The sequence below is a fragment of the Dipodomys merriami genome, unplaced genomic scaffold (genome assembly GCF_024711535.1).
Source record: "Dipodomys merriami isolate MVZ:Mamm:240054 unplaced genomic scaffold, mDipMer1.0.p SCAF_4, whole genome shotgun sequence".
NCBI classification, from domain to species: Eukaryota; Metazoa; Chordata; class Mammalia; order Rodentia; family Heteromyidae; genus Dipodomys; species Dipodomys merriami.
The window spans coordinates 93,148,823-93,162,463 of NW_027205603.1; the positions used below are offsets into that span (position 1 = coordinate 93,148,823).

The 13,641-nt window shown below is 44.1% G+C and overlaps 1 protein-coding gene across 13 annotated transcripts in view; it reads right to left on the reverse strand.

Annotated features, from left to right (window-relative positions):
* Positions 1–13,641, reverse strand: part of Ptk2 (protein tyrosine kinase 2) — a 248,044-nt gene that overhangs the window by 24,069 nt on the left and 210,334 nt on the right. For 12 of the 13 annotated variants that reach the window (XM_069991475.1, XM_069991474.1, XM_069991473.1 and 9 more), the window contains 2 exons: positions 4,391–4,502; positions 1,711–1,797 (listed from right to left, as the gene is read on the reverse strand). In XM_069991475.1, coding sequence (XP_069847576.1) covers positions 1,711–1,797; positions 4,391–4,502 — 199 coding nt within the window. Of the gene's footprint in view, positions 1–1,710; positions 1,798–4,390; positions 4,503–5,072; positions 5,402–13,641 lie in introns of those variants that run through there. The other variant, XM_069991478.1, reaches the window with a different exon arrangement.

Genomic DNA, 13,641 nt, shown 5'->3' on the forward strand with positions numbered 1-13,641 from the left:
CTTCAGCAAAAAGTTTCACATATGTATTAGGTTTCTAGGCATTGATTTATACCCAAACTTCTTATCTAATTAATAAACTATTAAGCAACCTATACGGAGAGGTCTGCTTATTTGAATAATAAAGACTAGATTAATAAAAATTTTACCAAATGCAAACTGCTATACCACTACTATCTTTGTGAGAAGTGACATAGTGCTGCCAGAGAACTTTCAGAATGTTCACAGTGAGTTTTCAAATGACTGAGAGCAGGGTGCGTGCGTGCGTGCGTGCGTGTGTACACCTTAGTGTGCTAGGCTGAAAAAGAACACAGTTAACACCAGGAAATTTTCCAATTGGTCTTATCAACCAGGTAAGAAAACAGGCTTAGAAAGGCAAATCATACATTTTGTCAAAAAAAAAAAAATTACTCTGTTCTAAGACATTTAGGGTGGAAACCCAGCCCCGTCTTCAGGGACTGCCGTAGTGGGGTCAGCCAACCATAACACATGTGCTTGGGTCCTAAGCAGAAGGCGTGCTGGGCTGTACCCTGACCTTACCATGCTACCTGCAGACCTGCCAGGTGATAGCAGGGCTCTGAGAGCTGTATAAGGAATGGATAGGGCTGCCATCCAATTCCCACTTGGGGCCAGATGAGCTTTGACTTCAGTGTGGCCAACCACTAACCCTGGGACTTTCTCCTGGCTGACACTGTACCATCTGCTGGAGTACAAGGTCTTTTGACAGTCAGACACGGGTTTTCCTCTTGGGCTGTCCACATATTTCCTGCTGTTCTGATTACTAATCATCCTGGCCAGGGGCCCCTGTGATCTGTCACACAATGACAGTTCTGTAGCCAGTGCCTGGATGGTAGTTGGATAAATAACCTGGAAACTGAAGGGATCTATTGCAGCTGACTATCTCAGAGCTGGATCTCCTAAAACATGGGTCTGAGCCACTTGCCTAGAACTACTGAAGCTGTTTGAAAGCAATGCTCTATTTCTGAACTAGTAAATAGAATTCTAGTATATAGGAGGTAATAGTACAAAGCTTGAAACTTACCCAGGTCCACTGCTAAACAACCATGAATATACAGTGTAGACTTTTCTAGTAATACCTTCTCTCTTGGTATTATAGTACCAAGTATTGACTAACAATAGCTATGAATTTCCGCCCGTATTGGCCTAAGAGGTCCCTAATCCTGAGGGAGGAATGTAGTGAGCCCCCCTTAGCAGTATTTGACTCTTGCAGACTTTATCCTTCCCTAAAAACCAAAAACTACTACTCTGTTCCAGGTCCCTTCTCCAAGGATGGCCTTATCTTACTCTGTGAAGAAGTCTGCCTGCAACTTCAACACTCCTTCCACACTTATAAACAAGGCCACTCATATGGCTTCTGCTACGGTACTTTAAAATTTTACTTTTGCCTTCTAGAAAAACTTCAGTTTGGCATTCCCTCTGCACACTGTGTGTCACTGGCTCCTCCTTGCCCAGTTCAAGAGCCGGTGGGAAAGATCAGGTCTAACAACTGAGGGCTGCACTGTCCTGCCTGCTTTGAGACCATGTGAGTTGTGAAGACCCTCGGTGCAGGTTGATAGGCCTCTGTAAGTTTCTGCTCACCAAAATAAATATATAAGAAAATAGAAGTAAGTCTAATGTACATCTCTACCATCCAGAGTACAGAGGAATTAAGAACAACACAATTAGACAATAACACAGCAACAATCTGTATACCTGATAATGATTGGTCTGTACCATGTGCTGAGGGCTGGGGTAAAATCCTTCACTGGATCTTGGACTAGGATAACCAGGCCTACTGGGCTGTGAAAATCAACAGAGCACCATGTAAATGATTTGGGTGATTTCTCTAAAACAGCATGATTGAAATCATATTTCAATAGGGAAAAGAACAACATTTTAATAATTCTGGGTAAGTGGATATTCACATGAACACTTCAATCTCTTTTTCAGATAAACCTTAAAAAAGTACTAAAACTATGATTAATGGGAAGACATGTAAGAGATGAGCTTGGGTGAGACAGTGGTTTATTGGCTAACATGCCAAAAATACAACGGGCAAAAGAAAAAAAGATCAACTGGCCACCGTCAACATTAAAAAGCTTTATGTTCCGAGTGATTCCAACAAAAGTCAAAAGAGTGCCTAAAGAATGTAGGAGTGCCATTCATTTATCAGATGTGAGAGTCATATAGGAATGCACAGAGATCTTACAGGTTGGAGCTCAAGTGATGCCATCAATTAAAAAGGGCACAGCTGGTACTGTGCGTTTGTGGCCAGGAAGGGTCATCAAGACAGACCCAGTCTCCAAAGCAAGTCTCTAAGCAGGCAAAATTAAAGGTACATTGTAATGGATTACTAAGTACTGAAGGCAAAAGAGCAAGAAGGTTGTTACTGTAAACATCAGATTAGTGTACAGGGCTGCTATGGAGCATAACACTTAGGGATTTGGGGGTGCAGCATGTTACTTCCAGCAATACTGTTCAAATTCTTAAACAGGCAGACAATAGCATTTGCTTATTACTCAGGAGGCAGAGGTAGGAACATCATGGCCCAAGGCTGGTTTGGGCAAAACCCATGAGACCCTGCCTGTAAATCCTAGCTAGCAAGAAGGCAAAGATCTGGGGATTGAGGTTTGAAGCTAGCCAGGAAGATCTTTGTGAATCTTTCTTTTTTTTGCTAGTCCTGGGGCTAGAACTCAGGGCCTGGGCACTGTCCCTGAACTTTTGCTCAAGGCTAGCATTCTACCACTGAGCCATAGCACCACTTCTAGCTTTTTCTATTTATGTGATACTTAGAAATCGAACCTAGTGCTTCATGTATGCTAGGCAGCACTCTGCCACAAAGCCACATTCCCAGCCCCTCTTTGTGATTCTTATCTCCAATTAAAGCTGGAAGTGGAGTATTAATGCCACAATTTCACAAAGAAAAGGAAAGGAAGGAATGGAGAGACGCTGTGTCCAGTCACCAGGTTATAAGAACAGCCTGGATGAACAGACTTGCTTGACTTCAAGGTTCTTAATGTCTCTTGTTTGAACAATCCTGCAGCTGTCATGGAATTAAAACACAGGCAAACTGGTAAACATATCAGAGGACCTTAGGTAAGATAATGAGTGGTTCATGTGTCGTCTGTGGGCAACTAAGAATGTTTTCTGTTGTTCTTTAGGAATGACAAAGGAATGTTCTCTTTTCCTCACTGCCTGACTCAAAGCCCTCCCTTCCCGCCCTGCAGATAGTATGGTCTTCTTCCTCTGCAGAGGGGCTGGGGAGAGGCACCTTTTGCCTCTGCCCTGCTGCAAGTAGCAGTAGCCGAGAAGGCAAGCCTTTGAGTATCATGATTAAAGCTACAATTGCTACAGTACTTAATACAGTTCTTTGTGCTGACATTTATGAATACATTTCAAAAAAGCTATTAAACTTACATTATTAGTTATTAAATAGTCAATAATTTAGCTATAAAGAACACTATTACTATTTTACTTCCTAGAAAGAGGTCTGAATTGGATTATCCATGTGAAAATACTACCTTTTCAAAAACAAATGTTGTATAAAGACCTTCTGTTGTTGTTGTTCCTTTGACCTGGCCCTGGGACCTACCTGTCTCTGAGCTTTTTTGCTGAAGGCTAGCACTCTGCCACTTGAGCCACACAGCTTCATTTCTGACTTTTTGGCAGTTAATTGGAGAGAAGAGTCTCATGGACTTTCCTGCCCAGGCTGGTTTCAAACCATGATCCTCAGGTCTCAGTAAGCCTCCTGAGTGGCTAGGATTACAGGCATGACCCTCAGAGGCCCAGCTTATTAAGGCTCCTTAATCCAAGAAAAGTGTTTAGGCCATCTCAGTAAAAATCCCTAGCCACTGTCCAGATTATAAGATGTTGTGGTTGCCCTCGTCATGTAGGAGGGGAGGTGAGAAGGGGTGTGGGGGCACATGGGCAGGCAGGGTGTGAGGGCATCATGCCTGGACATAAAAAGGAGATGAGCTTTTCCCCTGACAAACAGCACAGCCACATACTAGAAAAAGGTAGAAAATGTGCACAAAATCCCAACCCAACCAAACTAAACCACAGTGAATGTGGTCAGATGGAAGTAGACTCTACTTAAGCCTCACTATGGAGGCTTCAAGAAGGGAGGACGAGAGAGAAAGCAAGAATGTAAATAAAATCATGTCTATTCTGACTGTTCTTGTCCAGCTCATACGGCCTCAAATCAAAACACAAATTAGGAAAAGAGTACACAGGGTGGCAATCTATCAAGGAGGAACAATTAAGAAACATGTTATAACTACTGTCAGGGTAACCTGAGACTAGATTTCCTCCTTGTGAAAACAGCTGTCTACACCATCCAGTGTAGGAGTTAGTTTAAGAGGAACCCCAAAGTTGGGGTGGGGACCTTGGCTACCTTGGGCGGTGCTTCATCAGACCCTCCAGAGTCCCAAGACACGGTGGCCTGTCTTCTGGATTCCATCCTCATTCGTTCTTCTTGCTGAGCTTTTTCCTCTTCCAGGATTGTGCTAGAGAAACAAGGCATTGTGTTAAGGGGGCCTACAACCAGAATCACACATTAGACCTCTCCCTAACCCATATAAAGGATGCCAGTTGGCACCCAGTAGAAAATAACCAAAAAGAAAGGAGCTCACACATAGGGAGAAAAAAAAAATCAGGTTTCTAACCCTTCACAAGATGATTCTAGAACAGCCACAGTCCCTATCAGCAAGTTCATTAAAAGCATAGCCAGAGGTTAAGAAAGGAGTTGGTGAAAATGAAGAAAAGGCTAAGATGAAATGTTTGTATGCTCTGAGCCAAACACAAAGTCCCTGAGAAATCCTAAGCAGCCCTTTCCCAAGTGTCTACCTGCCTGTCTATAGCAGACTCTTCACACAAACACAGACTCCTCGCACATGACATGAGCAGTCAGTAAGGGGCGGCCAATAACCTCTCCAGCTTGCTCAGTACAGTTAAGTTCATACTAACTTTCAGTCTAACCAGTACCTTATCTGACCAAAAAAAAAAAAAAAAAGAAGATGCCACAGTATTTGCAGGTGCTTCTACCCTTTGTTCTCAGCTGGAAGCGCCACACTTACCAACGGCTGGGCTGTTCAGGGGTACGTGAAGTCCCACATGTCGCCGTGGCCACCCTAGTCTCCACAGCCTCCACAGCTTTGCTGGGCGGCTCTCAGTCCTGGCCGTTTGCCAGCCTGTAAACTCCTCAGAATGGAGCCAAGGGAGAGTCAGCTAGCTTCCCATTCCACACCGACTCCCTGGGGCTCAGCAAGGAGAGGGGGTGGGTCTTTGAAACTTTCTCCTAACTGTGCCAATAACTGGCTCTTTCCTACATGCCTGCAACTCAGATTCCTGATAGTGAGGCTCATTCAGAGTTTCTGGCCCCTGGCAGACAGAATCACTCAGGAAACAGTGACATCAACACACTGACTCCTTCTGATCTGGGAATCTACTCCACTGTTTGAAAAGACACTCCTGTTGCTGGCTGGAGGCTGTTCCTCTCATAGTCACCTTCTGAGTCAAGAAGACAAATTCATTTCATAACTGCTCCAAGTGAGCAAGCTAGCATTGAATAGGTTAAGGACATTTTCCCCATAAGGAAAGAGAATAATGTTCTGTTCAAAGAAACAGATCCTGTAACCACTTTTGTTTTTTTTTTTGGCCAGTCCTGGGGCTTGAATTCAGGGCCTGAGCACTGTCTCTGAGCCTCTCTATGTTCAAGGCTAGTGCTCTACCACTTGAGTCTCAGCGCCACTTCTGGCCTTCTCTGTTTATGTGGTACTGAGGACTTGAAGCCAGGGCTTCATGCATGCTAGGTAAGCATTCTACTACTAAGCCACCTTCTTGGCCCTCCATTACCACTTTAAAGGAAAGCTTCCAGTCCAGAAAACCCATCTCCTTCACAAAGTAAGACTTTTTTCTTGCTCAAGTTAGCTGGTTGTGGTGGAGTAAATTAATAACAATGTTTAAGCATTCACTTCTCAGAAACTGGAGGAAAAGCCCAGCAGCTGAATACTTGCCTAAATGCATGAGGCTCTGGGTTTGAAGCTCAGCACTACACACAAGAGCCAAAAACCCAACAAAAATCCCCAGAACTTTCCTGGCTGCTTCGTAAGTGGGCAAGACATGAGCTCAGGCACTGGTACTGCTGGGTACCTGGCCCATGTGCAAGACCCAGGTGAGCCTGGCCAGGGATGTATCTGGGGAAGCAGCACAGGGTGCTCAAAGGCAGGTTCTGGCCTACTCTCAATCAAGAGCACTCATTTCCGGATGAGAAGAGGAAAGGAGCAGGAGCTACAGTCATGCTCACATGGATCAGTAAGTTACTTCTTATGAGGTCTCAACCCTGGCTGGCAACTCAGCAAGCATTTACCAAATTTCTACTTGATGCAGGGGCATTGGTCAGAGAGGTGCTCCAATTAAGGACAAAGAAAGACTCAAGAAGAGTGTCACCAAAACACGGGAAAAGAAGGCTGTCCCAAAGGCATCTGTGGCTATACCCTCCAGGAACTGGAAGAAACTGGTCAGGAAGAAATCTAGGGAGCAGGCTGCAATGACAAACCCATTCCAGTGCACAAGCGTTACAAGACTGAAGCAAACCAATGGTTCCTACACACCTGTGTATGTGTGTGTGTCGGGGGAAGGGGGAGGGAAGGGGGAGCGGTCTTGGAGCTTGAACTAAGGATTTGGGTGCTCTCCCGGAACTTTTTTGCTCAAGGATAGCACTCTATCACATGTATCACAGCTCCCCTTCCAGCTTTTTTGGTGGTTCAATGCAGCTATGAGTCTAATGGACTTTTCCTGTCCTGGCTGGCTTCAAACCACAATCCTTCAGATCTCAGCCTTATGAGTAGCTAGGATTACAGGTGTGAATCACCAGACTTACTATTTTTCATAGACATAAATCCCTCTAAATTTATTTCCTCTTCCCTTCCTTTCTTCCTTCTTCCCTCCCTCCTTGCTCTCTCCCACTTTCTCTCTTTCCTTTTACTAACGGTATTAAATGTGTGACTCTACTGTACTTGGATGAACAGTGCCTGGCAAGCAGTGCTACTGAAGTATGAGGGAAAGATGCATATATTACTGTAACCTGCCAGACCCGGGGCTTGGCTGAGCAGCATCAGAGCTTGTGAGAGATGAATAAACAAACTGAGAGGGCTAACAGTGAGGTAGAGAAGCTGCAGTCTGAGTTGGGCTAAAGCTAGGCACAAGTTTGGCGACAAAAAGATTATGCTATCTCACATGCCTCACCCACAAAAATGATGCCTCCCATTACTGCCTTGAAAGGTTGTTGAAAAAAATAAAAGGAAACAATCTGTACAGAGCTCTGAAACAGGTTCAGGGCTCATCCTGTACTCTTAGCTACCTGGGAGGCTGAAATAGCAAAGACCATGGTTTGAGGCCAGACTGGGAAAACAATCCAAGAGACTCCGTCCCAACCAATAAAAAACTTGGCATGAACTCAAGGGCAGTAATGGGAGGGAGGGAATGAGAGGGAAAGAGGGAACAGCTTACACTAAGCAAAAGGAAAGAAATGCACATATCACCCGATGTGGAGGAAATAGTTGTATTGTCAAAGCTCACAGAATTCACAAACATTACAAACCATGATAAGCAATTTTTCTTGTGAAGGTTAAAATGTGTTTGTGATAACTATCACAATACCGTGAAATTTATGTAATCACTTAATCTCAATAAAAAATTATTAAAAAAAAAAACTTGGCATGATGGTGCACACCTGTGACCCTAGCTACATGAGAAGCAAAATTAGGAGAATCCAGGCCCAGGCTGGACCAGGGCAAAAAAGTGAGACCCTACTCAAAAAGGAACTAATGCAAAATGGGCGGGAGGAGTATTCAAGCTGTAGAGAGCTAGCTGCAAGTTCCAGAGTTCATACTCCAGTACCACCAATAGGGTTCTGAACTCAAAAAGCTTTTTTAAAATATAAAGAACTATGACAAATTCCCCATCAAATTTTCCCCAGTATCTGATGGCTACCATTCCTACAAGGGGCTATAAGCCAAGTTTTTCAAATGACTTAAAAAATGACTTAAAAATCAATTAATTTGAGGTGCAAGAGACCAAATGTGCTTTTTTTTTTTTGGTCAGCCGTGGGGCTTGAACTCTAGGCCTGGGTGCTGTCCCTCAGCTCTTCATCTTGAGGCTAGTGCTCTACCACTTGAGCTCTACCACAAAAGGCCACTTCTGGCCTTTTCTGTTTATGTGGTCCTGAGGAATCGAACCCAGGGCCTCATGCATGCGAGGCAAGCACTCTACCATGAGCCACCTTCCCAGCCCCTGTAGTATAACTTTTATACACATAATTGCATCTTTTTGATAAGCTATGCCTTTGAATCTGTCGCCTCGTTCAGGGCATGATCTGGAATGGTACCTACGAGCCCTGCTGGTTCATCAGTGGGGTCCTGGGAGGGCATGGCTCAGGTTTCTACATCACAGAACCCATTCCCGAAGGCTCCTGAGGAGGACAGAAACAGGCAAACAGGAAACTCAAAGCCATGCACATTTGGGCTTATTGCTCTTTCTTACACCCCCCCCCCCCCTAGAGAAGGTCCTATTATGCTCCCTGAGCCTCTCCTGCAAGGAAACTGCCTCTCCCTCCTTGGCCCATGTCACTAGTATTCCAGTGCCCAATAACACTGGAGTTTTCTCTCAAGCTCCCAACTCTCTTGAGGCTGAGTTACCTTTCTTGTCTACATTACCAAAGAACTACCACTTAACTAAATTTAACTCTGGAAATTGGAAATTTCTGGTTGCTTGGCTTTTGTCACATACAGACTCATTTTTTTTTTTTCCATTCCTATAACTGGTACAGACTCTGAAGGGTAGGTAATATGCACAAGTAAGGGACAGGTGAATGGCTGAACGAAGCCCAGGCACAGAGGAATAAAACCCATGGATAGAGAAGGCTACTGTCAAGTGAAGAGAATATGGATTATTCCAGCTGACTGTTGAGTGAAGAGCACATGGATAGGCTTCCTGAGCTTGCAACTGGCCACATAGTTTGAAGGAAAGGCCTTTTGGCAACTTTCTTCCAGATGGCCACTCGGAACACAGCTTCCGTCTGAGACTATAGCAAGGAGCTATGGTATCTGAACTAGTGATTTTTTAGAGTCATGTTCAACACCTGATGCTGAAAACAATCATCAGATACCAAATCCTGATACTTTTTGGCTTACAAAAAAAAAAAACAAAGCAAAAACTATAGAGTACATAAAAACCAATTGGAAAAAGTAATGTGAAGCTCTTTCTCTTTTTTTTTTTTCTCTTACTTCTTGAAATAATGAAAATACAGATAAGCTTTGAGAAGCTAATTTGGACATTTTTTTTTTCAAGCAATAGCAATCCCATGTTAAGCAGGTCCCACTGGGCCATTTCATTTTAGATTGGTCACCCTGGTCTTAAGGCTAATGTTTCTCTTCAAATCTTCATATAGGCCCTGTGAGGCCCTTCCCACACATAGACCTTTCCAGTCACTTCCCAGCTCTGACCTTTTGAATTTACAGCCTCTCTCTTCCGCCCTTAGTTACATATTGTTGTGTGTGGGATTGAGGTGTAAGCATCTAATGTGCACAGCAGGTCTAATTGGGCAGATAATCTTGAGCCTCAAAGCACACAAGGACAAGTAGAAAGCAAGTTCTTTCCATCTCTGCACTTTTGTCACATACCAGGAACTGCAAGTCAAAATGCCTGTGAGAAACCCCAGTCTGTAGCTCTGAGTAGTGAAGAACGTAAATAACACATAAACTATCTGTTTTTACAGTGTGCGGCTACTCCATAGATGGAAGAAGAGGCACGCAGAGACCTGGCAGAGCTCTCTTCCTACAGCTGTGGAAGAGCCCAGGGCGGCACACGAGAATGCACACAGTCATGAGGTCAGACTGAAGCATATTTTCCCAGACTCAATATTTTTAGTAGCAATACATTCCATCTGAAAGCTTCCAGCTGCCTAATGTGAACTGGCAATGAGCCCTCCCAGCTTTTCCTGGGATGGTGGTTTCCAAGGCTCAACCTTGCAAACAGATGAAACAGTAAGAGCTGAGACTTGTCATTTAGTAAACCTGAGTGCATTTGATAATTACATAGGCTTATTCACGGGCTCCACCTTGAAAGGGAATCTTAAAGGGCGCTTCCCTTAACGTTAGTTCAAATGTATTTTTGCTTCTTTTAATTTAAAAGAAAACGTCACCAAGGCAGCCAATTTGCAGTTAAAAGACATTAAAACTGTTGATAGCTACTTTTTTTTTTTCTTTTTTCTTGCCACACCTCTGAGAAACTCAGTCTCAAAAGTCCACTGGCTAAACAAAGCATGGAGAAGTCACATTAAATCCCTTTTGGAGCAACAAAACAACAGCTCACCACTAGGTATTGTGGTGGTGAGCAAGAACATTGTCTATTAGGTCCCTTGTTTTCAGTACTGAGATAAAATGCAAACCCAGATCTCCAGCCAGGACAAGTCAGCAATACTGGAGTCCAACTGATCTAGAACAGTTGATGCTCTAAGTCACTGGAGCAGCCCTACATGAGAAAGGGCAGTGGGAGGAGCTCACTCCCCCCCCCCCCCCCCGCCGGGGTGGGGGGCGGGAAGCTTAGCACACAGAAGACAGTCACAAGGCAATCTTATCACCTCCAAGAAACAAAGGGTTTGGAATTTAAGTAAATGTAAGCTGCCTCTGTAGTTCTTTCTAGACACTAGGAAGGGATGAAGTTATACATGCTTCGTTTCTTCTCCTTCCCTTCTTGGTCTTTTCCTTCCTATTCCCTCTTCCCTTCTTTCTTTCTGGAACCCAGGGCCATGCACATCCTAGCCAAGTGCTGTACCACTGAGCACATCCCCTCCCTCATATAATTTCTACAGCATATGTTCTACCAACTCTTTTCTTTGAAACTATCACTGAAACAAAGAGATGATATCTCACAATTCGCTTTGAACATAAAATCAGTCTGGGTTTATAGTAATTTGGGCTCTTCTGAAAAATATCAGAGGGAGGAAGAGAGGGAAAGAGTAAGAAAAGGAGACAGAGTCAGAGGAGACAGGAGCAATAAAAAGGAAAAAGAAAAATAGAAAAAAGGGCTTGTTCTGGCAAGTTCATGGGAATACCAGTTCTGAAGTATGATCTCTTCTAATTACTCAATATTGCCTCACCAGAAAGGAATGAAGTTGACCTTCTAACAAGCCCCCTGGTGTCTTTGTGGGAAAACAACTTGTAGGCTTGAGGCAGAGCTGGGGCTGGCAGATGTGGGCTGGGTGAGCTGGAGGCTGACAGCCACAAGCTTTTTTGCAGCTGCATCTCTGTTCCCCCTATGAACAGGTGCCATGGACACCTAGCTCCATTGAAATGCCAAAATCACAAATCACATTTCTCTCTCCACTCATGACGTGTCTCAAACTTTAGGAAACAAGTCCTGGTTGCTGTGCTCGACAACTTGAAATTATTATAATTTTTGTACATAGACAGAGTCAAGGTTCCCACATTTGTGTCTCCCACGTCTAGATTAATTTTCCTGACCATCTGTAAGCTGAATAAAGAAGGTGCCACTGAGAACTACAGATACTTCACTTTCCAGAGGAAGAAAGATGTCCATCATTATTAATGCTTTCTAAGGACATAACCTGGAAGTGAAATTCAGTGTATGGGAATTTAGAGCAACTGAAGAACCAAAAAGAAACTGTGGGGACAGGAAAATAGTGATAGAACAGTTGGGAAAAAAGAACTCTGGTAGTTATGGCAGGGAAGTTTGATGACTTCACTGTGGTTCAGAGATCAGAATCAAGCGGTAAATAGTAAATGTGCGAGGCTGGGAAGGTGGCTCAGTGGTAGAGCACTTGCCTTGCATGCATGAGGCCTTGGGTTCAATTCCTCAGCACCACATAAGCAGAAAAAGAAAAAAGCTAGAAGTGGCGCTGTGGCTCAAGTGGTAGAGTGTTAGCCTTTAGCTGAAGAGCTGAGGGACAGCGCCCAGACCCACGACTGGAAGCCCCCACCCCCCCCCAAAAAAAAAGTAAATGTGCAAGTTACATCTGGCTGGAGTTCTCTCTTTACAAAAGGCAGGTAGGGGAGATATTTGATCAGGAGACAAAAAAACAGGAGGGATGGGGAAGCCAGAGAGGAGGGATGCACTGTGGAAGAGACAAAAAGAAATACAGGTCTGGACGTAAAGGAGGGGCCCTGCCTCCTGTGACCTGAGCAACCAGGGCAAGTCTTCTGACTTCTAAGCCTCAGTACTCATCCTTTGGAGAAGCTATGAAATCCAAATAAGGTAATATCTATAACAGTGATGTGTGGGGTTATGGAAGTATAGGAAGCAATTTCTTTCTTTCTTTTTTTGCCAGTCCTCCTGGGGCTTGAACTCAGGGTTTGGGTACTGTCCCTGGGCTTCTTTTGTTTAAGGCTAGCACTCTACTACTTGAGCCACAGTGCCACTTCTGGCTTTTTCTGTTTATCTGGATCGAATCCAGGGCTTCATGCATGCTAGGCAAGCACTCTACTGCTAAGCCACTTCCCCAGCCCTAGGAAGTCATTTCTATAAAATGCAATCCAATCTTAGGAAAGATTTCTTTGTTGTGCACAACACCGCATCGGATGTTGGTGCCAGTGGCTTATGTCTATCTATAATCTTAGTGACTCAGGAGGCTGAGATCTAAGATCCATGGGTAGACAAATTTGAGAAACTCTCATATCCAGCTATACAAGCCAGAAGTAGAGGTGAGGCTTGAGTGGTGGAACATTAGTCATGAGTAAAAAAGGTGAATGAGAGTATAAGGTGCTGAGTTCAGGACCAACAACAAGAACAACAACAGTTAAGACATAATTTTAGGGCTGGGAGGGTAGCTCAGTGGTAGAGTGCTTGCCTTGTATGCATGAAGCCCTGGGTTCGATTCCTTAGCACCACATAAGTAGAAAAAGCCAGAAGTGGTGCTGTGGCTCAAGTGGTAGAGCGCTAGCCTTGAGCTGAAGAGCTGAGGGACAGCGCCCAGGCCCAGAGTTCAGGCCCCACAACAACAACAACAACAACAACAACAACAACAACAACAACAACAACAACAAAGACATAATTTTAGTGGAAACAACTTCAACTTTCCATTAAATTCCTATTAAATTTAGGATTACAGATGGGCAGTAGTGCCTCATGCTGGTAACCCTACCCACTTTGGAGGCTGAGATGTGAGGATCACAGTATGAAGCCAGCTGGGGCAGGAAAATCAGTGCATCTTATCCCCATTAATTACAAGTGCTGAAAGTGTGTGATTCAAGTGGTAATACACATACACACATTTAGCTTTACTATTTACTTTTTAATTATTAAGAAGGCTAAGGCTACTATAAACATTAAAGAAGCAAATGGGAACCACTGGGAACCGAATTCTCTTTTGTACATTATCTGGCCTCCAAAGGTTAACAGGGCAACAGGGTAGAGAACACTAAGGCTAAATTAAATGTGGAGACTAAGGAAGTGTTGAGACACCACCTTTAAAGTCTGTGTTGTTACACTCCTCGTCTTTGTGAGGCTGCTGGCAGTGGACAGCGCCTCCCAGGCACTAAGGCCATTGCTTTCACTCGCTTGTGCCTCACAAGCTGGCCTGGAAGCACCTGCAGCTGCTGCCATCCTTAATGGGCAAGTGATAAAGGA